The sequence below is a fragment of the Meles meles genome, chromosome 10 (assembly GCF_922984935.1).
Source record: "Meles meles chromosome 10, mMelMel3.1 paternal haplotype, whole genome shotgun sequence".
Taxonomy (NCBI): domain Eukaryota; kingdom Metazoa; phylum Chordata; class Mammalia; order Carnivora; family Mustelidae; genus Meles; species Meles meles.
The window spans coordinates 15,887,541-15,914,369 of record NC_060075.1 but is presented as its reverse complement, the minus strand read 5'-3'; the positions used below and the strand labels follow the sequence as shown (position 1 = coordinate 15,914,369).

Genomic DNA, 26,829 nt, shown 5'->3' with positions numbered 1-26,829 from the left:
ACACAAGAAGAGTCTTAAAATGCACTTGCACAACTGGACTTACACACCTGTGCTTTTGACATCCTAATGAAAAGTATGTGCCAGGACAATCGACTGAGCCCAGGAGGAGGACAGACACGTGAAACAGAGCTTGGCCCACAAAGGAGCCTGATCAAGATCAGCCAACACGTGAGTGAATCTGGTTGAACCTAGGAAAATCACTCGACTGTCTTCCAGCTAAAGCAGCTGACCTCCAGCCCAGGCACAGATATACGAGCTATAATAACAAATGATTGTGGCTGAAGCTAGAGTCTTGGGGTGGTTTGGTACACAGTGACCTAGCTGGCTTAATCTAGCTGAATGTGTATACAAGAAATTAAATCCATTACATCAGAACCCACTGCAACAAAAGAGCTGCACTTACTTGCCATAATTCTTCTAAACCATCATTTGTGAACCATACCAATAAATTTGTAGAGTGACTGATTAGATCTACCTGCCCGTCCCGTCATAAAATAAATGACTGCATACAGAACAAAGTCAGCCAGTATGAAGTTTGGTGAGAACAGCATTTCATCGGTAGTTGACATTAGAGAGAGGAGTGTTCATCCTAACCTACAAAGTGTTGGCTTGTTTTCTGTTTCTCCCTAAAAATAAAGATCAAATCAGAGAAAACAAAATGACAAATGTCACCTATGAGGCAGGGTGTTAACAAAGGGCAGAGTGAAAGGAAGTGAGCAGAACACATATTACAATTTCCTCATGACCTTATTCTTGTAGTCTTCTTTTATGGGCAAAAAGATCAGTAGAGCCACCATGGCTTAGAACTGGCATTATCCTTAGATGTTCGAGTTATTGGCTAAACTACAAAAACAAGAGTCAATACACTCGACACCCGCTAATGTCTAAAACCTGAAGCTCAGATATTGAGTGGGAAAAAAAATTTTTTTCCCCTAAATTGCGTTTACATTGCTTTAAGGTTTTACTTTGGAAGGAAAACATTACCCAATAACTAAGGTCAGTAGCGCATACTGCGGGAAAGAACAACCCCTATATCATCCGATTTTATTTATAAACAGCTTCCTGTCAAAGGTCAAGCTCAACTGGCACGTTTCCTCAGCATCACCACTTAGCTATCAGCAAGGAAATAAAAACAAGCCACTGTCTCCTGGTGGTGAGCAAGTCCTTCCCGTCCAAGGACAAAATGGCGCCGCTGTGAGAAATGGCGCTAGACTCTGAAACTACTCCCACAGCAGGGTGCCCGGAGGGGCTAGAAAAGACATAGGAGGGAAACCAATGTGGAGGCAACACCCTATTGCCCATCCTCCATCATTTCCATATGTACTATATAAATAACCGTATTGAACAGACCCTCATTCCTCAGGAAGAGGTGGAAGAAAAAGATCAAACTCTAAATTAGGACTAGGCAATATCTTTACAAATATGTTACCTATTTTATGTTTATATACGTATACACACGTATGTATTTACAGTGTATGTGTGTGTATTCTTAAAAAGCAAAATCCTATGGGGCCAATACCCCTTATAGGATATATAGGTCTAGATATCCACTGGCTATTTATAGAACAGGGCTAACGTGAAGAGGAAATTTTGTCAAGCCTGCCTCACCTAAATCCCTCAGCATTTGATAACCGTGTTTGCTCTTTGACATTTTCAAAGGAGTTGGGAAATCTTGACGGATTTTTGATGCATAAAACTCTTAAAGGAAAAAATGCTAAGGCTGGGTTCTGGAGTCTGGGAGAGGGGCAAGCATTGAGTTGAATGTGTCGGAATCCTATTAAACAGCAGCCCACCACATGCTGGAATGAAAGTTAGAGGCCTGTGTGTCCATGGTCCCCTCCCTGAGAGCCTTGACCCTGAAACAACCTTCAGTCATGAGTGATCGGATGAAGTAGTGAAAACAGTAAAAACAGCAAGCACTCCTCTGTGAGTGTTTACTATGTGTGTAAGTATTGGTCTAAGAGCTTTACATATTTTAATGTATTCCTAAGAGCAGCCAGGTAAGGCAGGCGCTTCTAATTACACATACTCGCTAGACAAGGAACCGAAGAGATTAAGTGACTCACCCCAAGTCACCCAGCTGTTATGGGGCACTTGGGATTCTCATCTTCTTCTCTTTGCCCCTCTCGTATACTGCTATTCAACAGATCAATGATTTTAATCTGTAGCCAAAGTGGCTGTAGTCAATTAATGTGTTTGGAGCCCATAATTAGCCACTGCAAAAAATGCAATATTGGTTCTTGCTATCTTCTCACCTTGGTTTGTATAGAATTCGAGGGGGTCCTGAGGTAGATTCCCAGACTAAGACCAATGTTTTCAGTGTTCACTATGTGCTAGGCACTGTTCTCAGTGTGTTCGTGTAGCAGATGGACCTCTGTGATCAGCACGATTTCTCTCGAGTACTTCCCTAACTCTGTGTCCTTTCTGTGCCTGCGGATGGAGAACCTCTTTCCCTTACTGCCGTCATGCCTACGGCAGCCAGCTGGCGTGGTATGTATTTAATTATGTAGTCACCTGCTTAAAGGTAATAATATTTATTTGGTGGTTACTAACTGCCAGGCCCTGTTGTAAATATTTAATACACGTTAATTCATGTAAGCCCCACCACAGCAGTATGAGGCATGTACTAGTATCATTATTTTCATTTTAAAGATCAGGAAAGTGACACGGGAGTGGAGCAACGTGCCTAAGCTCACCCCATTAGTAAGTGGCAGGGTCCAAGTTCAAATTTAGACAGTTTGACTCTAGAGATTAGCAGGCGTTCTGCATTGAGCAGCTCTGGTCCTCCTCTCAGATACCATGTTCAGAGTATGATATAAATAAATACCTGTGGAAGGCATGATTGATTTCAAAATATTTAAGACACAAAACAACCTCTCCTGTACACTTCTTTTCCCTAAGCAAAGTTATGACTCTCATGCGTGAATATCCAAAGTCATCTCAATTGCTAGATGGATGTACACATTGTTTTCTGTTGCTATTCTAGCATTGCAGGGATTAGGCAAAAAAGTCACTCATTCGTTCATTCTTTCTTTTCTTTTTAAAGGGGAAGCCTCGTTATTCTTCCTGCCTACTAGGAAAAGAAAGCATCACCAAGATACAAGATCACCATCACCAACAAAAGAGCTTCTGTCATAAGCCCAGGTGCTGGACTCCAAGAGGACAAAGGCTCCTCTGCTTGTCCAACCCTACCTGAGTCTCAGCCCACCCATGTCAGAGGACCCAGTTCCCCTCTGTGGGGAGATAAGCAACACAACTTCCTTTCTTACCCCTGAATCCACATGCGCTACGATGGCTCTGATTGACTGATGCTCTTGGCAGTAGCTCGAACAAAATGTAATGAAGATACATCTTGTTTGTTGTCTTTCTGTGACTTTCTCTGAGGTCCCACCTCCTTGGAACATCGCACCATCAAGATGTCTTCAACATTGCATGCTGCAAACCCAAATCACTTATGACTCATCTCTCCCCCTTATCCCACATACAAGATCCTGTGCTAATCCTGCCATGGGTTTCAGCTCAATTAGTCTAAAACCCATTACTTCTTGTCCATCCACGTTACACACCTTCCCTTTCCTCCCTGTCTTACTGACCCGGGTCCAGGCACACCTTCCATGCTGTGGCCTCATCGGCCACGTGACATCATTTTCTTCTACTCTTCCCCAAAACACCATCCCGCTTTCCTAAAAATCTGTTTCCCCCCAAACCCCAAGTCTCAGCTTCCACCAGGCTTCACATTTACCAGCAGCACTGCTCCTCTTCAGCTCACACACTAGAGTTTTCATTCCAACCTTGAAAACAGCTCCATAAATTCAGGGTCTCCATACTAAGCCACCCTGCTCAGCCATCCCTTGCCCTGGCTAGTGTGAAAAGCCCAACTGGCTTAATCAGAAAGAAGATAATTATGATGTCCCTGGTCCCACACTCTCTAGAACCTGGAACACCCATGGTTACAGTTCCTTATTCCACCCCAAATAAAGCCCCCTTGGCTTGTGTGTGGTAGAAATATTGTATTAGATCATTTCAGTGCATGTATATAAATATATATATATATATATATATATATTTTTTTTTTTTTTTTTGGCTGAGTCTGGGTTGGTGTTTTATGTGCATTCTAATTTTGTTTTTATGTCATCTGGGAGAATAGTGGCCATATCTAGTTCTCTCTAAACAGACTTCCTCCAACACTACTAAGTTTTTTCTTTAGGAAGAGGACTGAAATTGAAGAACAAAGTAAATGAGTACCTAGCATCCCAACTTAATTACAAAGGAAGATGACTAAAATAGAATAACTCATGAAGATGCCTTCCACATGGTAAGGCACAAGACTTGGTCATTCAAATATAAGCTTTTTTTTTTCCTTTAAATCAGAGTATAAAAATATCCACAGACATTTTACTTGGATGTTTAACCTTCTCTCTCTCTTTCTTCCTCTCTCTCTGTTTTTGTAGAACAGAAAACCCTGCCTGGCATATGGTTAACAGCCTTAATCATGGGGCGAAATGAATGAGCTCAATGCAGGATGTCTTTCTGGTGGTTTTGAAGGCCGAGCCCACATTCTAAGGGCTGGCAATTGCGGTTGGCCAGCCCACATGAAGTTCTTTAGCTCTAGTGTTTCAGGGAAGTCTATCGTCAAATTCGGTCCTGAGGATAGATGATTCCTATGCAATCTTAGATCAGTGTTTCTCAACCTCTTGGGGGGGGGTGTCACAGACTCTTTTGAGGATCTAAAAAAAGGTACAGATGCTCTCAGCAGAAAAACTGACAAAAGTAGATAAAGCCCCAAATGCTGTATACAATTTTAGGGACCTATAGTCCATCTGGGTCCATGGTAAGTTAACAGAAGAATAGCACTCACTACATATGGCCCATGCAACTGGCCTAGGGTTCAAGGAGGGAGAGGTGGGGGAGAAGAGAGAGTAAGCAGGGAGAAAACAAGGAAGGGCAAAGAAGTGGGAGACAGAAGAAAAGAGGGTAAAGGGGAGAAAGAGGGAGAAGAATCCTAATAAACTAGGACAGGGTACTCAAACTGTATATCACTTTCTTCTAGGCTTAGAGGCAACTACAGAAGCATTCCAGTTCACCTGAGGAAAACTGAAGAAGGAGCTCTGAATCACTGGCTTTCCCAGGTATAATGAAATAACGGCCTCACTCTCCATCACTAGAAACAAGGACTCCTAGTTCTGCTTATGCTGTTTTCCCAATGCGAGAGAAAAAGAGTATTAAATTTAATGTGAACAGCAATTTTTTAAAGGCTGCCTCGTGATTCACTGCCTTAAACAGCTACCACCCTTCTCCAATAGGGAGAAGGACAGAGCATGTGGTACAAGGCGGGGTCCTTGGGATTGCTCCTCCCTCGAGGCAGATGCAAACTGGGGTTCAAATGAATAAAACAATGCTGTTCCCCAACATTTGCCCTTTCACATAAAACTCAGAAAAATACTGGAAGCTAAGACCTAGACAAAGCTTTCCCGGGCAAGTTCCCCGTCTACTCATGTACAGTGTTTAACTGTGATTTCGCAGTCCAAATAGTTACTCTCCTTGTTCACTATTCCCTACTGATACAAGGGCTTTTGCTGGCTGAGAAAGGTGGCTTTAACTCAGAGAAATACCAATATTTGAACATGAACTGTGGGTCAGAAATCCTTTGCAAAATATATTTGACTCACTATTAACTGTTCTCAGCAAATGACTAGTGCAGGTCTATTGCAGCTCAGGATCTATAAATAGAACAAGGCAGGAGGTGAGGGCACTGAAAGGTGTGTGCTTTGGTCTAATGATAAGAAAGGCTTCCTGGAAAAGACTCCCTGATTCTTTTCCCCCAACACTATTGGCATCGGTGGCACGCCTACGTAGAGTTCCCCTGCCTACGTTGCATTTCTGTCAATCACAATTAAAATACAAAGAAATCATGAGAGACTATGGACTCTGAAAAACAACCAGAGGGTTTTGAAGGGGCGGGGCGGGGGGGGGGGATGGGTGGGAGGTTGAGGAACCAGGTGGTGGGTAATAGGGAGGGCACGTACTGCATGGAGCACTGGGTGTGGTGCAAAAACAATGAACACTGTTACGCTGAAAATAAACAAATAAAAAAAATACAAAGAAATTGTTTCATCATAGAAGAGAAGAAAACCTGCTTATGTGCAGTCATTTCGCGAGAGATCTTGCTTCAGAAGAATCAATATCCTAGCCCTCAGGCTTCCCTCCGTTTCCCTCCAGTCACTCCCACTGTTTCAACTCTCCTCAACGCATCCGGGCCCCCGGAAGCTCTGCCTCATTCACGCAACCTTTCCTATGATCTTCCTTGGGCGTGCTCCCTCTGCCCTGAACTCCTCCAGTTTCATTTCGCCCTGGGACGTTGCTTATATTCTGTCTGGTAAAGTACAGGGGGTACGTAGCATTTTCACTAGACCCTGAGTTACTTAGAGATAGGATCTAAATTTCACTGCTGTTTCCTTTAAGTCTGTAGGGCGGTGTCTGACACACAGCGGGTGTTCAACAAACATCTGCGGAACTGAGGGGAAAGTCAGTCTGCCTCGATCATCGAGGCCTTCTCTAGCCTGCATATTCTCAAACAGCCAGGCCACAGAGGGGCTGAGAACCCCACAGACCCTAATGGTCTCACTGTAAGTGTGGCTTTGTGGTTAGGACTCAAGTCACACGGCCTCTGCCCTCTGTTCTTGCTGTTTCCTCTGCCTGGAAGCCTCTTCCTGACACATCTAGTTCTTTCTCTCATCTCCTGCTGATCTTTGCTCGGACCTTACCTTCCAAGAAGGCTCGGTCTCTCCTTTTTAAGATTTCCGCTCCCCCTCCCCTGTTACGGTGTGAATGTTCGTGCTTCCCACAGATGCTTCTGTTTAATGCCCCATGCCATGGTATTGGGTGGAGGGCCTTCTGAAGGTGCTTAAGTCATGGTGGAGCCCACACAAATGGAAACCGTGCCCGTATTAAAGAGACCCCAGTGAGCTCCCTGGTCCCTTCCACCATGCAAGGAAAGCACAGGAAGTCAGCGACCAGAGAGGGCTCTCACCCAAACCTGCTGGCACCCTATTCTGGGACGTCCAGCCTCTGGAACTGTAAGGAAGGAATTTCTGTTGTTTATAAGCTATCTAGTCTTTGGGATTTTTGGTAAAGCAGAATGAACGGACTAAGACACCTGCCCACCTCCTCCAGCAATGCCCGGCCCCTTTCCCCAGTTTATTTTTCTGTACATAGCTCATCACCATCTAATAAACCATGTATTTTACTTCGTTCCTTTTTCTCATTTTCTACTCCACCCCTATCTCCTAGAGCATAAACTCTACAAGGGCAGAGATCTTTGTTCACTGTGTTTGCTCTTCTAACCCTCAATGTTTAGGACAGTCCCTGGCAGGTGACGGACAAAGTAGTTACTCGACAGATTGCTATGACATGAATCTGAAGAGTGAATCATAAAGCATTTATAAAATATCCACTTTTCCTTCCAATGTTTGCTTCTACACAAGATAGCTGCTAGAAGCTAAGAAATACCACCTGATCAAATGCACCCAGCCCAGTGTACGGCATCATTAGAGACCTAGCATTGACTGGAAGAAGAGAACAGGTGTCTTCCCTGACGCCATCACCAGAGATGAGGAATGTGCTTTGTCTTCCACACCTTCTCCCTTAACAACTGATGGCACAATTAATTCAATAAAGTAAATGCTCATCGGATACCCTCCGAGTGCCAAACAAGTACCAGGAACACGTAATCACACTTGCTCACAGCCAGCTCAAAATAGAGAACAGAAAAAGAAATAATGGCTGAAATATAAGGGTAAGTGTGATAGTCCCTACAAAAATGGCAAAAATTAAATAAACAAACAAACAAAAACGGTGTTATGAAAACATAAAGGCTGACAACGTCCGGGGGGAGAGTCTGGATGACACTGAGTTGAGTCTTGAGGGATCAGTGGGAATGTGACTAGTGGGGTTGACAAGAGGGTGAGAGAAGGCAATGGAAACCCCGAGTAGGGAAGGCAGTGTCAGGCGTGGTGTGGAGAAGTCACTGCCAGAGCCACACAGACAGGGAGCAATGGGACAAGGTCGGGGAGGGAGGTAGGATCAGCCCAGCCCACAAAGGGCCTCAAAAGCCACGCTGAAAGGTCGGCTTCATTCGACAGAACAATGGAGGACTGTTTGAGATTTTGCAATAGGGAATGAATCTGAACAGAAGTGAATATTCTTCTTGAATCTTTTAATACCTTCATCCCATCTAACTCCTTGGAGTCGTGACTTTATGAGTACCCTAACTACCAACCAGAGAAATATTTCCACTCATTAGTCCCAGAAACCAGCTGCATCCAATGTGTAATTTGTCCCTGCCCTCTTAAAGATTATAATCTCAAGCACATTTGCTGAGTCTAACAGACATATGAAGAATAAACGAACAAAAGAAAATAATCCCCCAGTAAATTCGACGGGTAGGAACCCACTATCATACATCACTGGAGCACACAGCCTGGGAAGTTGAGAAACCCCTCAAAACTTCCTGATCACCTAAGGTCCTGCCAGCCTCTTACAGTTCCTGGTTTGGAATAATAGGATTGCAACAGTGGCTAAGAACAATATCTTACTATGAGTCAGGTCCCGGGCTAGACGCTGGTGCAGAGTCTCATGTTTAATCTTCACAACAGGACATGGAGTCGACACTAATTTGTCCTACTTTTACGCACGAGGAACCTAGGGTTTGATCACATTAAGTAGCCTGCCCCAACTAGTCCCTGACATAGACCCCAAAGCGAGTTCCGAGTGCAGAGCACATTACCTTTACCCCACACTTAGCATATGTTTAACAATTTTATTGTCAGTCGTAGACATTTCTCATGTTCCCCGGAGGATAGGTTCTAAGACAGCAAGGTGTACATTTTTTTTCTTTCTATTTCCTTCATTGCCTCACCTGTGAACTCAAGAACCACTAGGTGAATGAATGGCTACACTTTAAGGCACTGATAATATGTGATCCAGGAGTTCAGCCATGGAAGACAGTCACTCTCCAGACAAAAGGGCAAACAGCTTAATACTCTAAAGCCAAGAAAACTAGATCTTGAACAAATATCAAACGGATGGCATTGGCAATGGGCAAGAAAGGCTCACCCAGAATGCTTGGTGCCCTGGGAACGCTCACCAAGATCTCATATGCATGTGGTCAAGGGACCAGACTGAATGTGGGTTGACAGGGTGCCCAAGAAGGATCTGAGGAGAAGGGCAGTCAGAAAAACTCTTCCTCAGGAAAAAAAAAAAAAAAAAATGACATGAACTCTTAAAACAATGGGCTTCCTAGAATTCTCAACCAGAGAAGCCCACCTAATTTGCAAAAGGACGCCCTGCAGCCCCTCCACAGGGTCAAAGAAAGCAATGACTACCACTCGGTGACAGCAAGTTCCCAGACCACCCGGCCAAGGGTAAAAAAATGTGCCCCCCACCCCTTTTTGTTTCCCCACAGCTCCAACCTCAGGCTTTACGTGGAGCACGTAGGGGGCTAAAGTGGGGGCCGACAAGAATGTAACACACACTCCGCACCCCCAAGGAGCTCAGAGCCACGGTCCCCGGTGCCACTCTTGCTCTGGGTTTACCGTCATTGACGCTGTCACCGGAGGTAACGTGGGTGAATGGTGACTGGGCCCGAGGCTCCTCACACAGGGAGTAGCTGTGCTCGGCCTGGATGAGAGGCGCGGGGGATGTCGGGCACGGCTCCACCTCCATCGACACGCTCTTCTCTGAGAGGAAAGGGTCATTCAGGAGCTGGCCCAGCACGTTCTGGGAAAACTCATCCAGGAGTTCTGAGAAGTGCTACGAGACACAAAAGAGGAAGAAGTCTTAACCATGACCTGAGAGTTACCCAACATCCTCGGGCAGGTCCATCATCTGCTGCTTCAGACGAAGTCACCTACATACAACGTCTGGTCACCTGTGGCTGGGAAGCAAACTACCCCAACGTTTAGAGGCTTTGAATAACTACAATTTATTATTCCGCAACTACCCTGTGGATTGGCTCGGCACACAGGCTCATCTCGTGTGAGCTCCTTGAGTTGGAAGGTTGGCTGGGAGCTACGTGGGGCTGGGCCAGCCGAACGCCTGGATCCTTCTTCCAGAGACTGTGGCACGCTGACATTCTCCCCAGGATGGCAGAAAGGCCCTAACAGGGAGGAAAACCAAAGCTGAATGGCCTCACAAGTCGCACATCAACACTCCCTCCACATTCTTTCCGTCAAGGCAAGTGACAAGGCCAGCCCAGAGGCATGGGCTGGAAAAATGGACTCCACCTCCTGACGAGAGGAATGGCAAAATCACCACAGACAGGTGTGGGCGGAGGTCAGCGCAGCTCACTGGAGGCCATCACTGGAACTATCTACCACATTTTTCATTAGGAATATTTTTAAACACACTATCCTGTATTTCTACAGCATGAGGGTACTATTTATAGCAAGGTGCCAAGTTCAAAGGCATCAGAGGCAGCTTCCCTCTGCTCTCCCCACCACCTAGACTCTGTTCCTCTGCAGTTTTTCCTTTATCCCTTCTCATCCTCCATCTCCCCTGAGTCTCCACTGAGTCCAACACCACCGAGTCTCTAGCCCACACCATGCAGTGAACATGACACAGGAATGGTCTACACACATATTCACAGGGACTCCTGGATCCCCTGTTCCACGGTCCCACAGTAATGGAAGTACAGCCCCAACCACTCTCCCTCATGGATAGGGGGATGTTCATGGTATGAGGGTATGTAGAACAGGGTTTTTCAATCTCGGCACTATGGAAATTTGGGACCAGATAATTCTTTGTTATGCGGGGTGGGGGGGGGATCCTGTGTTTTATAGGATGTTTCACGCCTACTCAATGCTAGTAGCACTTCCCTAGTTTTGGAAACTGGAAATGTCTCTAGATTGCCACATGTCCCTGGGTTGGGGGGATAGAGGAGGGAATCATCCTTGGTTCAGAACTACCACTACCGACCACATTAAAAATAATAACAACAATGTGATACGGTGAGTGCTGTGAAGTGTGTAAGCCTCACGATTCACAGACCTGTACCCCTGGGGCAAATAATACATTTTATGTTAATAAAAATAATTTTTAATACAAAATAATAACAACAAAATCTAATTAAATATGAAAGTCCATTTTGGCCCCAGCTGCTAGAACCATTTCACCTTTCTTAACCTTCCTGAGTCACAGACTAATAATGTCGTCTTTATTGATTAAATTTTAGGGACACTTCCGGTATAGAAAGGAAGTTACAAAAACAGATGCAACAACTGGAGAACTGATTGCAAAAGGTGATGCCCAGGGTAGGCAAAGAAAACTCTTGAGATCCACACGCATACCAAGCCCTACGACTGAAGGTCAGGGAAGGTGTTCTGAAAATGAAAGCACCTTGGGGATAGGAAGGAAGGAGGTTAGCTCTAAGATTATGGGAGCTCTAGGATACAACTTCTCCTTTAATAAAGGAGAGAAGGAAGACAACACGGAAGAGGCCCTTGTGGGTGAGGTCCTCAGAGTCGAGTTTTGCTGCATCTCATTGGGACAGAATACAGGAAAGCCACAGGCCTTGAGCACAGCCCGACAGATATCAGCCATCTACGAGACTAAGAGAGGCACTTGGGGATGAATTCTCTGCACACAAACACATTTAGAATTGAAAAGCCCCTAGAAGCATCTAAGGCAAGAATTCCCAAGTCAACTGCCTGCATCACAATCACCAGGAGACTTTGTTTTAGTCATTTTATAATGAAATATTTAAGACATTCAGAAAAATTATAGAAAACAGTACCACAAATAATTATGCATCCATTCCTTTGGGGAAAATCTTATTTTCCCCTGTTTCCTACTGCAACGTTTTTTTTTCTTTACTCTTTCTTTTTTAAAGAAATAAAACATGAAGGGACTATTAAAGCTCCCACCCATTTCCCTTCCTCCCTCCCAAAGTTAACCAATACCCTGAACTTGGTTATCATCCCCATTCAGGTCTTTACATTCTTCCTACATATGGATATTTCCACTGCATACATAAGAACACTTTAAACTTTTAAAGATTTTATTTATTTATTTGACAGACAGAGATCACAAGTAGGCAGAGAAGCAGGTAGACAGAGAGAGGAGGAAGCAGGCTCCCTGCTGAGCAGAGAGCCCGATTCGGGGCTCGATCCGAGGACCCTGGGATCATGACCTGAGCCGAAGGCAGAGGCTTTAACCCACTGAGCCACCCAGGCGCCCCAGAACACTTTAAACTTTTAATAAATAGTACCATCCCTCACACATCCTTCTGCACCTTTATTCTCTCCAAAATCATTTTTTGGATTCATTCATGTTTATACATGCACCTCTATTTCATTCATCTGAACTTCTGATTTGCATTCCATTGTATTTGCTTATTTCTTCTATTTTTAAAGATATTATTTATTGGGGTGCCTCAGTGGTGCAGTCCTTAAGCATCTGCCTTCAGCTCAGGTCATGATTCCAGGGTCCTGGGATCGAGCCCTGCATCAGGCTCCTTGCTCGGCAGGAAGCCTGCTTCTCCCTCTCCTACTCCCCCTGCTTGTGTTCCCTCTCTCACTGTGTCTCTCTGTGTCAAATAAAGAAATAAAATCTAAAAAAAAAAAAAAAAGAAAAAAAGAAAGAAAAAAAGATTTTATTTCTTTATTTGACACAGAGAGAGAAAATACAAGCAGAGCGAGCAGCAGGAAGAGGGAGAAGCAGGCTCCCAGCTGAGCAAGGACCACACCCTGCAACTCGGGACTTGATCCCAGCATCCCGGGATCATGACCTGAGCTGAAGGCAGATGATGCTTAACCAACTGAACCACCCAGACACCCCTTTATCTGTTTCTTCTTGAGAGATAACTAAATATCTCATTATTATATGTGATACTATAATAAACATTCTTGGAAACAATGGGAAGTTTTTTTTAATTTTTTTTTTTTTATTTGACAGAGAGAGATCATAAGTAGGCAGAGAGGCAGGCAGAGAGAGTGAGAGGAAAGCAGGCTCCCTGCTGAGCAGAGAGCCCGATGTGGGACTCGATCCCAGGACCCTGAGATCATGACCTGAGCCGAAGGCAGCAGCTTAAACCACTGAGCCACCCAGGTGCCCCAACAATGGGAAATTTAAAAAAAAAAATACAAATCCTCTGACCCACCTTCAGAGGTTTTAAGTTGTTCAAAAGCATCCATATGAAAACCACCCCCACCACCTGTGGTTCTAATGTTCATTTCAATTTTTCAACCACTGCAGGGTGACCCAAACCCTACTCACCACCCCCACCCCCCCCCCACTTTACAATTAGTTCCCTAGAAACTTACAATGTCCCTAGAGGCTGAGCTATGCACAAGTCAGAGGAAGACTCATGGCTTATTGAGCCACCGTGTTTTAAACCTGAACTAGGTATTAGGGATACAAAATAATAAGGAAGACAACAGAAAAGCTGTGCCTTTCTTGGGCTTGCCATTTAGGCCAGTCCTTCTCACACTCTGATGTTCACAGGAATCACCTTAAGACAGAGATGGTGACTCGCAAGTCCAGTGGACCTGGGACTCTGCATTTCTAACCAGCTCCCAGTTAATGCTGCTGGTCCGCAGACCACGCTCTGCAGAGCAAGGAGCAGAACACCTACAAGGCTAAGGTTAAGAGCCAGGTTTCCAGACTATAAGATCACCCGAAGTCAGGGTCCGACTCCCTCAGCAGGTCCCCAAAGACAAATTTCGTGGTTGCCTGATGGTGAATATTCCGTAAGTATCTGACAGAGTTCCTTTCGAGGCCAACATTCAGGGAGCAGAAAGAGAAATAAGTAACATGACATTAAAATGCAAACTCAAGAGCCAAACTCACAGGCCCTGCATTTCCCAGCCACAGTTCAGTCCCCTGAGCGACAATGTCAACTCTGGCCAGCCATGCTGACCCTGCTACACCTCTGGAATCCCGTTCTACCCTGAGCCAAGGCTCTCTTTGACTGCCCTGCTTTCCCATGGAAGCCGCCAGGTTGGGCTACTCAGCGGATACCGTTTTCCTTCTCCTGAGCAGCAGTAATGAATGTTTTCGTGAACATCCCCCAGATAACCAATAATAAACCTTCTCTAACGCTGCTAACTGCCCCTGAACTCCCTCTACTTCGGGTTTTGCAGTAATTACCACGTTGCCGGATAATGTAGCCCTAAATGATAGACAGTCCTGAAGAACTTGCAGTTGTTCCTGAAGGCATTATGCTAACCTCCCCTCTGGGAAAAGAACCTCCTTGGGAGAAGGACCAACCAAACCCGACTGCCACCCACACCTAGGAACTTGGCAAGGTGGTGAGCATGAGTAGGTCCCAGGGGGATATCTGTGATGGAAAAGATATCGTCCCAACTTGTCCCAACCGGGTGCTGTGACTCAGCCCAGCTGATCAGCTCCTGCGGGGCCTCCATGGCAGCTGGGGACTCAGGGGCTCAGAGGACAGGTCACCATCCCCCCGCTGGTGCAGGGACAAGGTCAGAACCGGCCCATCATTCCTGGCAGCCGGTGAGAGGGGGGCATAAGGTCTTGGAGCAAAGTGAACCTCCCCAAACAGGGAGCCTTCCTGCATCCTGCAAACACTTGGGCAAAGGACCTCGCAGGTGAATCTGAGGGTTATGAAATGTTAGTTCGCACGGCATAATAGCATTTACCATTCTGCCTAAGACTCTGGTCAAGCTGTCTGGATTTACAAGGTATTTTCATAGCTCTCCCCTCAATCAGTGCCCACAAGACCTCAGTCGCCTACTGCTTGGGCGAGGCCTTGAACTGAGGTCCTCTTATTTCAAACTGACCAAACTTGACCCAGTATTTCTTCTAGAAAGAGGTGCTGGAGCTTCACGATCCAAGTGCATGGAGAAGTTCCACCGGGTATAACACCAGGAAGCTGCCACTGATCAGCGATGAAGACGTGGATGGGACCAGGGGCCACGCTGTCTGGAGGAGAAGCACTTCACCTATTAGACTCTCAGGAAGCGAGCGAGGTGCTCTCCTATCAGGCAGACATGTGCCCATTCGCCAGTGAGAAAATGGGGGTTCAGGGAAGTCAGATGCATTGCCCAGGGTTGGGGCCACAGGTTTTGAAGTCCACGCACTTTCCACTACAGAACGTGGCCTCACTGAAGTCTGTCTCCAAAGCCGACCTGCTGCAGGGGCTGGAGTTTCAAAAACATTCATGTAGATTTCACAGACAGCCCGTCCACTCATCCGCCACAAACAGTCTTCCACATTCAGTGTAGAAGTGTGTGGGGGAGTTGCTAGACGAGGAGGCTCCAACATCACTTCCATGGGACGCCAGCAGTAATGATGATGGACAGGCCCTTGCCCTCGGTGCATGGTTCTTCCCAAGGGTTCACGGTCCCATCACTGAATCTCTGAGTTGGAAGAAACCGCCTGAGGGGTTGAACCCCTGCCTCATGACAGGAGTGTTCCTCAACCACCTCAGCGAAGAAGGCCCTTGGCAACTTGCTTTAAGAACCTGTGTCAGTGGGGCGCCTGAGTGGCTCAGTCATTAAGCATTTGCCTTCAGCTCCGGTGATGATCCCAGGGTCCTGGGATCGAGCCCCACATTGGGCTTCCCGCTCAACAGGAAGCCTGATTCTTCCTCTCCCACCACCCTGGCTTGTGATCTTCTCACTGTGTCTCTCTCTATAAAATAAATAAAATCTTGAGAAAAAAAAAAAAAAGAACCTGTGTCATGATCTCATCTCCTCCTGATCTAATACCCTACATTTAATATCCTCCAGCCCGGCCCCAGCTGTCCTATAAAGTCTTGCCTCCCTTGATTCTAACCCCGGATACTTTCACTCCAATGATACTCGTGCCCTTATGACCTTGGGTGATACAGCTCCAGAACAAGACTGCTCTGAGTTTGGATCCTGGCTCCTAGGTATATGGGCCTCAGTGCAAGAGGAACTCAGGTCTCTAAATTTTAGTTTGTTCCCCTGTAATGTAAGCAGAACAACAGTAGCAGCTTCCCGTTGTGAGGAGTGAGTTAAATAATGCATGTGACACCCCCAACACTTCACTGGCAAAGCAATCAATTTTTTAAAAAGCTCTTTAGGGAAAAAGAAAAAAAAAAACCTATAAAAATGAAAACAATAAAATGTTGGCATCTGTACTTGCACACTGGTTTTTTCACAGTGTTCTTTCTAGAATATTCTTTCATTTTCCTATCTATTAGGAAACTACCTAAAAAAACAAAAAAAAAAAAAAAAAGAAGGAGAAGAAGAATCTATTTCTTTTACAAGTCATCCTAGACAGACATAGCTTGCAATAGGCCTCTTATTTCCCTGACCAGCTTCAACCCTTGGGAGTATGTATCTCTTAATCAGACACATTTTTATTCTTCTTCGGTGTCCTTCTCATTGCCAAGTTACTTAAACCTTTTGCTCTTGGGCCTTATAAACTCCATAACCAAGAAGTGAACATTTTCAGCCAGCTCCCTCTGAGCCCAGTACAGACCACCGATCACATGCGCTCCCCAAGTATCTCTTGTCTCAATTTATTATCATCCTACAATATCCCAGCCAAACCGTGAACAAATCTCCATCAAAACCTAGGCCTCCCTATAATTAAGAAGGAAGCGCTATCCAATGTTTAAAACATATATCCATGAGTACAGATCAGATCAATTAAGAGAAATGTTTAACCAGACATATATCATTTACTTTATAAAAAAAAAAAATTCTGAAGCACTGACATTGTGTTTGTAGGTCATTAACCAGCTGTCAAAGGAGCACACAAGGAAAGAGTGGTTTACAATCTGGGCGGCCTGCCGCCGCTGACAATTGCCCCAAGAACTGAGGTCATGGGGGTGAGGAAAAGGGAGGAGGAGGAACACAATGGATCCATCACGCTTGAGCTCAAACAACTGGTCACATAGAGCTGTTATCCTTGTACTTCTGCTCGCCACGAAGTTTTGCTCTTCCAACAAATACGGCGAGTGGCTACCCTGAGCAAGGGGCTCTACCGGCCCTATTTAGAGGGTGAATGAGGGTCATCTTATAAAGAGATCATGGTCCCGACATGCCATACAGTTACCTGAAATGGATATCCTGGGCCCCTCTGGAGTAACAAGCTCAGAGAGCACGTTCAAAGCCTTGGTGCCCTCCCGAGGTGGGCCGGACGGCATCTTCTGGGTTCAAGCTAACACAAGCAACCAGTCCCTGCTTGGGCTTCTCTGGCCATCCCACCCTCTCCTCTGAATTCAGTTTCCTTGTCTGGAAACTGAGTGTGTGTGTGTGTGTGTGTGTTTTAGGGGGTGGGGAGTGTGAACAACTGGACTTTGGACTTGATTTCAGTGGTTTCTCCTCTCTTCTGATCTCTGGATCCTTTTGAGACTCGAATGAAAGCTTCCTACAGAAACAGGCCCACAGACGCAGATTCCTGGTGGCTCCCTGCCCCCTCAAGCCTGTCCAAGGACAGGAGAGGAGGATTCCATGGAGCTCCCATTAAAAAACTCCCAGCAGGGACACCTGGGTGGCTCAGTTGGTTGGGCGGCTGCCTTCGGCTCGGGTCATGATCCCAGGGTCCAGGGATCGAGTCCCGCATCCGGCTCCTTGCTCTGCAGGGAGCCGCTTCTCCCTCTGCCTCTACTGCCACTCTGCTTGCCTGTGCTCGCTCTCTCTCTCTCTCTCTCTCTCTCTGACACATAAATAAATAAAATCTTAAAAACAAAAACAAAAAACTCCCAGCAGAGGTAATAGCAACAACATGCAAATAGTTAAAGGTCATGGCTATCAACACATTCAGCTCTAATACCCTATAATTTTCTGAAATGTTACAGGCAATACAAAATGCAAAAGCTTTTCAAAACTTAGGAAAAGGAGGGAAATGCCCTCTTTCTGCTTCTTGGGCTTGTTCAGCCCGTGTTACCCAGTCTAGGGCCGTGAAGCTAAGGAGGCACAGGAGGAACCAGCCAGGCAACAGCACCTGGCCGCTCCCTCAAGAGGCGGGGCTGGGGGGGGCGGGGGCAAAGCCTGTCCCGGGCTGCAGTGAATGTGCTCAACAAAGATTCTATTCTGCAGTCCTCCTACCTGGAACAGGGCTGCCTGGGCTGACCGCATCTGGCTCAAGGCTCACTCTCAGGCAGGGGAAGAAGGGTTTTTAGTGAAAAATTGCAGCTAGGAGCCTTGCTGGGAGCGCAGAATGCTTCAAAGACTTGGAGCCTCGGACAGACATAGGGTAGAGGCAAGCTGACAACCCCCAAAGCCTCAAAGAAATGCCGACAAATAATTCTGAGGGCACAGCTCAAATTCACTTTAGAAACCGAGGTTTCCCTCCAGCAAAACACACAGTTGGCCAGTATGGGACAGGAGGGAGAGAGGGAGGAGAAAGGAAGGAGGGTGAGGGCAGGAGGGAAGAGGGAGGAGAGGGGACAGAGGAGATGGCTTCCCCTCTCCACTCTCCCAGGGGCCACCTTCAAGGACAGTGTTCCTTAGACCTGCGTGGATCTTGACCTGCAAACAGGATACAGCCTGATGCCTAGTAGAAGAGAAAACTGGCTGTTCTGTCAAAAATCCCAAGAAAATACAATTCTCACAAATCAAACCCTAAGACAGTGAAACTTCAAGGGCGCTCAATTTTTTGCTGGTACCAATATTAAGGTATAATACATATTTCTCTAAATAAAGAAATGTGGGGTTGAGCTTTAGAATTCCTTATTACACAGGCAGTTTGAAAGGGTTTTTTTTTTTTGGGAGGGGCTGTATTTTTTTGTAAAGTGATATATGCGTCACCGAAATTTCACAAGCAGTAGCAGAAATTGTTTCTTAAAGAGCAAAAAGACCTAGCCATTGGTTTGTAGTACCCAGATGTGCCTCTCTTTGTAAAAAATAAAAGGTATGTGAAATAGGTCAGTCCAATTGTAAAGGCATTGGGGGATGTCTATGTAAAGAACCTACTAAAAATCCATCGGTAGGGTGTATTCTATTTTTTGTAAAAGAGTCACCCCTAATTTATTTATTATAGAAATATGAATTTTTATGTGATATTTGTTTCCCGGGAGATGTACCAATACTAATCCCTTTTAAACGACATAATTTTTCATCATTAAGACAAGTAATGATGCATTTTCTCCAAATGCAATCCAATCTTGACGGCCTATAGCAGGTCTTCTTGCTTAATGGTTGAGGAGGAAAACTTCATTATTTTATTTTATACAAGCAAATCAGCTAATAAGAGGAAGGGAGAAACACCCCGTGGGTGGCTCTTGCTGGCAAAGGAGAGCTTAGAGGTTCAGAGTTAACTAGCCCAAAGAAATTCAATCTGCCTAGTTCTTGGTTCATTCATATATATACCTGCAAATGTCCCCAAGTGTGCTTCTTAGTTCTTTTGGAACCCAAACCAGCCTTAGCCTGGTAGAAGGCTTCTCCTTCTCTGGCTTAACCGTATCTAACCAGTCTCAACAGGAAGAAAAATTATAAGAAAATATAATAATAATAATAACATGCCATGTTGAATGCATAGTGCTTTACACAGGACAAAACACGTCCACACCATTCTTGTATCTGATCTCGACAAGATCCAGAATTATCTAGAAGGTGGGGATGGGGGCTGTGGAGAACGGGGGAGTAGGTCAGGATTCCTGGCTGCCAGTTCTGTTCCCGTTTACTTTCAGCTTTGCCTGCTGCCCCGAGCACAAACACAACCAGAACTCAGTAACCAGATTCCTGATTGCCCAAAGCTTTTGGAATTGTAATTTGGGCCCGAGACCAGGACATCCCCTCAGATCGTGGGAGGAGAGCCTCGGGATCCTTTTAGAGCAGGCGGAGCTGTTCCAGAAATAACGTATAATCCATATCAGATGGAGTCCTCCTCTTTGATTTAAGAAACTCAAACCATCCCCTGGAGTCCTTCCCTTCTTCTGTCACAAGACAGCTGAATCTCCCCAAAGACAAAGTCATGATCAAGCCGACCATCCAAGGTACGGGCAGTACAGAATCTGCCATTTTGTTCTCTCCATCCACGGCAGAGCCTCTGAGAGCGGGGACGTGAGCGGCAGCCACCTTGACAGCCATTTCTTCCCTCACTCAGTCCCTAAGTCTGGATTCTGCCTCTGCGTGGCCCGTGGGAGCACTGCTAACCCGGTGGGCCTTTCTGCCTGATCCATACCACAAGCCAAAGCCAACAGGTTCGCTTTTAACCTCCCCACACTTAAAAGGCCCAACATAATGCCATCTAAGTCCAAACTCTCCACAGAGTTAAAGTAGACTTAAATTTCTTATTCACCATCTCCCAGATTCTCTGAAGTTTCTTCCTAATTGATGTTTTGTCCCTTGTTGATAACCCTCCTTCTGGGCCTTACCTTCAATTTGCAGTTTTTACCCTTTTATGTTCTCATTATACAAGCCAGCTGGGAGGCTTGTTTTGGCCCGTCTCTTCCGACTGTATCTCCTGCCTCCTCCACAGACAACTCCTCCTCCTCTCAGGTGTCCTCCACTCTAAACAGAAAACAACTGCTATCTCTTTGCCCCACCATACACCTTCCAGTCTTCACCAAGAAACACCCAGGGCATTCCCTCAGGACCTTCAACTTTGAGAAAGGCATAAAATATTCATTGTTTCTATTTTCTTTGGGTCCTACCCTAAAACTACTAAAATCTGGTATTTTGCGATTCCAGAAAAATTTCTGATTATGACAACAGGCTCCAGATCATAGACTGATGAAGCCTGAAGAAATACTGGAAATCATCAGGGCCGACCTGGTCATTTTAATTTGAGAAAACTGAGGTTTGGGGCAGTATGTGCAATCTTTACACTCTTGATTCTGTAACCAGAAAGATGGTGACTATCATTAAGGATGGCCAAATGACTGAAGAGTCCCACAGACTTTCTTCATGGAATTTTTTGGATAGGAGAAATGTTTTGCAATGGGACAATTCTGCCTCAAGTTAAGATCCAATGCCAAGGATGTCAGGTGTGAAAAATTAAAGGAGCCATAAAGCTTCATGAAAAAAAAAAACCCTATTTATTTCTGAGCCAGATATGTCAATGAGATTACCAAGATCATCTCCTCCCTAGAATGCCACACTAGGAGAAAGGGAAAGTGCTTCAAGAGTACAAGATACTATCTGCCTTCTTGTTCAGGGAGTGACTCACTGCCAGGAGGTACCACTTCACCCCCAGATAAGAGCAACAGGAATCCCACAGGTTGCCAACCTAGGAAACCCAGGCGAGTTCTGGCTTAAAGCCACTTAGACTTTTGCTCTGTCAGATCTCACAAGCGTGCTCCACTTCCCTGCAATGCTGGCCAGTGGAAACACACCAGAGACTCTTAACCACGTGAAGGAGGGGTCCATCCACTGGAGCCAGGAGTCAGAACACTTATCTTCTAGATCAGCTCTGTAATTTTTAGTAGTCACCTTGAACAATTAACTCATGCTTTCTACTTCAGCTGAAGTGAGGAAAAATACAATCTGCCTTTCAAAATTGTCACAAAGATAAAAAAAATTCATAGACAGTCTGATTCCAATATAATATGGTGCTCTGGCAAATAAAAACTGGCTGAGAACCATGAATGGGTTATGAACATGAAAGCTACAGTCAGCCACATAGTTATTTCTTACCCCCTCTTGACTGGCCAGTTAAGAACTGCAAATATGGGGAGCGCGGTACCTGTCTGGTCCTGCATGTTCCTTCCTCTTATGAAACCCAACCAGCTGAGGTAATGAATCCCCTTCCATCTCCAAATGCTATTAGAATCCAAGAGCCCGACAGCTTGGTCAGGACAGAAATCTTGGGACAATGAGGAGTAAAGAACCACCAATTAGTTAGCTCTCTGATAACTGGTGAGATTAGAAAGGGGAGCTCCATTATTTTTTTAAAAGATCTACTTATTTATTTTGAGAGAGAGAGAAAAAGAGAAAGAGAGAGCATGAGCAGGGGAGGAGCAGAGAGAGAGGGAGAAGCAGACTCTGAAATGAGCATGGAGTCCCATGCAGGGTTCGATCCCACGACCCTGAGATCAGGACCTGAGCCAAAATCGAGAGTCAGAGCCTTAGCCAAAGGAGCCACCCAGGGGCTCTAAGCTCCATTATTTTAAATGAAGAAGCTAAAGTTAAGAGATGTCGGGGCACATCCTTAGAACCAAAACTTGATGTTTATTCACTTAGAACAGTTTGTCTCTCTAATCAGAACTCAATAAATCCTATTTCATTGTTATCATGACTACAAACTTTGCTGAAATTGGGACAAATTATTAAGCATTTCTCTGATCTATCAGTCTATTAACACAGATCGCAAGGCTCATTTATTCCTGGTGATCTCATACTAGATTCTAGTTTGTTCTTTCACTTACTAAGGGGCTCCGTGTTCACTGCCTCAATTCCCAATTGATAAATCTTCTTCTCCCCCTTTTGAAAACCAGGCCCACATCTCCAGTCTTAAACCCTGATATTCCTCCATAGACCATGATTATGGAGAATCACGATTGCATCCATGTTTCTTCAGTGCTTTTTCATTTCATCCAGCGAATTTTCATGGAAACTCCTCACTCAACTTTCTATGAGGGAACTGGTCACAGACAAGCTGGATTATCAAGTGTTCACTTGGGGGGACACTGACAAGAAAGGCCCAGAAAACTCAAAGTAAACCGACGAGAGAAGAAAGAGATCATCACCCAGGGGTCTACTGAGAAGCCATGACAGAACCAGCAGAAAGCAAGAAAAATAGGACCAGTTGGTTGTGAAAAAATGTCCTGGACATGTTCAAAGACATCTCGCCCTGACTGTCAACAGCAGTGAGCCAAAGCTTCCCCGAGATGGATATTTTTAGGTTCTCAAGTCTTGCTCTGGAAATGGACTCCAGGTGCTCCAAATGGTATGGGCTTTGGCCACCAGGCTGATGTTCCGTTGAATAGCTACCGTCCCGCCTCTCCTCTTCATCTGACTCGGAAGGCTTGGAGACTGTCTAACAATGATGGTGAAAAAAAGGGAGCCTGAATTCTCTAAGAAAGACCATGAATGGAATGTAACGATCTCAAGGCTGTTATCAGAATAAGCAAACTGAAGATATGTTGCTGTCCCTCTGGGAAACAACGTGCAAACACACGTGAAAACCTGAACAGCTTAATTTTCCTCCCCAAAGACAATGTAGGGCAATAGTTCTACAGTTTTTTCATTATTTAACAGGGGTGGATGCTTGCTTGCTGAGTCACAAACAGGGAGCATTTGCTCTCCGGTCATAAAAGGTGCTTTTCCCTTATGTCTGAAAAGTCAGACGGTCTCAGAGATGACAGAAGGTCTGAATGTAATCAGGGTGCAGCGCTTTCGTGGGGGCAGGGAATGTTTTGGAAAGAAAGCCAGCAAAGGTTCCTTTAATAAATAAAATAAGAAGTCAAAAGGGCAGCTGCCGGGGCGGTAAAAGGGAAGCTCAATTTGGAATTAAAAGGTCTGAGTTTAGACCCAGCTTTTTCACAACCTGGCTCTGTAACTTCAGGCAAGTCATTTAACCACTCCGGGCCTCTTTTCTTAGAAGACAAAATACAAGAGTAAAACCAGCTGGTCTCCCAGGCCTCCTGCAGCTCTGGCATTCTGAGATCAGTTAGGAGGTAGGCGGTCTCCACTTCCCCTAACCGAGGGAAATAAAACAGCCCGAAAACAAATCTTAGGCCTGCGTCAGTGTTCCCTGCAACTCCTTCTCTGCAGCCTTTTCTGAGGCTCTTTTGGCAAAGAATTTGTACCCTTGAGGATGACTGCACTAACAGCTGGATGGTCCTTGGCTAACTCCTGCCTTTGAACAGCTGGCCTGGGAGACAAACAACCAGACAGGATTTTATCAGAAAAAATGACTCAACTTTGGCAGGCCAAGTATAGACGGAGAGAACTAATCGAAGCTAGCGAGTGCTGGACTGCTTTTCCCTGGGCCCCCACTGCCTCCCCGGGGACCAATATCCTTCCAGCCTCAGCAGTGCAGAACCACTCCGAGAAATGGGGGAGAGAGAAAGGACTAGACAATTCCTAGGAAGCCCCAGAAGAATTCACGGCTGTCCTATCATGTTTTCTGCTCCGCTCCTTCGAAGAAACCAAACACTGTGAAGTGGCTGGAAGTTCTCAACCAGACCCTGTGGTTATTTTAGGTAAAAAAGATTCTCCGTTGATTGGAACTGTCCTGCATATCCTAGAGCCCCTGAACACAAAAGCTTCTCACTCCCCCTCCTGAGGATAATCCAAAATCCACCACGGATTTCGAAAACCCGGAGAAGAGAACTTGTGATCTGTAGACTCAGGCAGATCGCGAAGGAGGGCTATGTTCCTCCGGGGTCTTCCGTGCATCTGTTTTCATTATTCACAGGAAACGTGGCATGGGGTCAGAAAGTTCTGACGGCTGTCTGGGTCACTGAATTCTTTTCCCTCTACCACTCAACTACCCACCGACATCTGAGGGTCTCTCTCCCCACGAACCCTCATACTCTCAACATCTGCAAAGCTCAGTTTTCTAGTAGGCGACATCTCTAACTTTTAAAATCTGATCCTTGGCTCCCCTTTGTTTAAACAGACTTGTGCAACCAGCAGCCCCTCGAGAAGGGCAAGGGAAAGGAAAAGAGCAGCTCACAAAGCTGCACACAGAGTCTGGGTGTGGAACGGAGGTGCCGCCGGGCACCTCGCTGACTCGTGATGTCTGCGACGGCGCAGTAAAATTAGTAAATTGTGCCAGTGCTAATACTCCCGTCTCAACAAAGTGGTTTGTTTATTAGGGCTTCTTGCTCACAAAAGACGTATTTAAAAACTTTATGAGTAACCCTGGGGGATGGACTAGGGGAAAGTAAACATCAAGCCCAAGTTTTGCCTTTGCCAGCAGCGAGCTCTCCGGCAACGACAGGGAAGCCTGTAACACACGCAGCTCTGGGTGAAAACAACACGATCACAACCTCCAAGAAGGATGTACTGATCAAAGGCAGATAACCCTGACTTGGTATTTATCATCTATCTGAAATGTCAAATAGCCCCTATGAGTTTGTCTCCAGAAATGAAGGTTAAGTAAGCAATCTAAGTAAGTAGGTACTCAAGACGCTAAAGCAAAAAGCTGTTTGTGAATCCATTAAAACATTAAAAAAATGTGTGTGTATATATCTCAAAGAGCAAACATATGACAACTGAATTCCCTTAATTTTTCAGTTGTAGAGAATGATCTACAAATGCTATAACGTCTGGGGAGATATCTGACAAAATGTTGACAAGTTTCTGCTTAGTAACAGATGTGTAACTGGTAATATCACACAAACAGGCTTGTTTGTTCCTAGTTATATTTTCTACACTGAAAATCTATGAGTTTATAAGGGGGGGGAGGCATTTGTTTTTAAAAACAGACTCCATTTAATCAAATTAAGTGAGACCTGGATTAAATAGTCCTCAGGGAACAAAGAACAACGAGGAGAGCTGACTAAGGACAAGCATGGTCTGCCCAGAAGGCAGATTTTCTCTGTTTCATTCCTGATTAAAAATAATAATAATAACCCATTGGTAGACCCAGGCTGACCGGATCACTGTGTAAGGACATAATATCCCAACTGGGTACCCCCCGCTCTGGCACTTTAAATGTTAAACACAAAGAAATCTCTTCAATTTTGTCCTCCATTTTGATGACAATCAGGCCCCACAACTGGGCTTTTCGCCAACGAGTATGGTACCCACTACAAGTGAACATGAAGAGCTTGTTTTCAAAACCAGCTTCAATGGAAAGCTCTGTGTGCCCCAGAATTCCAAATGCTGAAAATGAGCTCCCTTTTCTTCACCATCCTCTCACCAGGGTGGGCCCAGAACATCTCCCAACTATGGGAGCTTTTATCCTTAGATTGTATTTAGTAGTCATTTCTGTTCTCTCATGAATTAGGGCCACCAGTCATAAATCCCGAAAAATAATATCTTCCATCCTTGCTCTCGCCCCACGTCCCCTTCCAAAATTACAGTCTGCTACACGGAGAGAACAGACCAGCGCTGGCCACTTGCTGTCTCTCAGCCACTGTGGGAGGCTGAATTCTAAGATGACCCCAAGATTCCTGCTCCCTGGTACACACACCCTCTAAGATCCCCTTCCCCTGAGTGGCCTGGATGACATGAGACTATGATGGCACTTCAGGGAAGGCAATTTTGCAGATATAATTAAGGTCCCAATTCAGCTGACTTTGAGGTCATCAAAGGAGACGTTATCCTGAGTGGATCTGACCTCATCAGGCAAGCCTTTTCAGAGAAGCTCTAGAAGTCCAAAAGAGATTTTCCTACCGGCCTGGAAGAAGCAGGCCACCAAAAGTCCTACATATGTAAGAAACTGAATTCTGTCAGCGGGGGACCCAGCGAAATTGCGCCCAGACTCCTGACCAAGGGAAACCATGAAGGATACATGGTGTTGTTCTAAGCAAGTAAGTGTGTGGTAATTTGTTATGTAGCAATAGAAAACTACTTCACCCACTCACTGGCTATGTGTCTGTCCACTCCCTTGCCCAAAATCTTCTTGTCCACATCCCTGAAGATGTTTTTGTGGAGGAAATGTCAATCCCGAGGATAAATGTGGGGGCTGGAGACTCTGTTAGCCTTGAAGTCAGCCTCAGACTGAAGAGGGTGGCTCTGCCCCTGACTTGTCCAAGGCGCTGCACCCCTATTTCTTGAACCTGACGCTTTGCTTCACCTCACCTCCCTGTGTTCGCTCCTTCTGGGAAGTCGGGCCAAGATGGCGGCTATGACTTCATACCTGGCCTCCCAGACCACAGATCTAGGTTTGGATAAGTCTCTTTTTCCTGGCCAAGGCAAAGTTGACTTTTTTCTTTTACAGAAACTTTTACAAGAAAACCAAGAGATGGAAGGAGAAAGATTTTTGAAATTTAAA

General features: G+C 45.4%; 1 protein-coding gene across 2 annotated transcripts in view; it reads right to left on the bottom strand.

Annotated features, from left to right (window-relative positions):
* The window catches only part of CREB3L2 (cAMP responsive element binding protein 3 like 2), a 111,557-nt gene that overhangs the window by 35,974 nt on the left and 48,754 nt on the right, over positions 1-26,829 (bottom strand). For both annotated transcript variants that reach the window (XM_046020614.1, XM_046020615.1), the window contains exon 2: positions 9,594-9,810. In XM_046020614.1, coding sequence (XP_045876570.1) covers positions 9,594-9,810 — 217 coding nt within the window. The remainder of the gene's footprint in view (positions 1-9,593; positions 9,811-26,829) is intronic.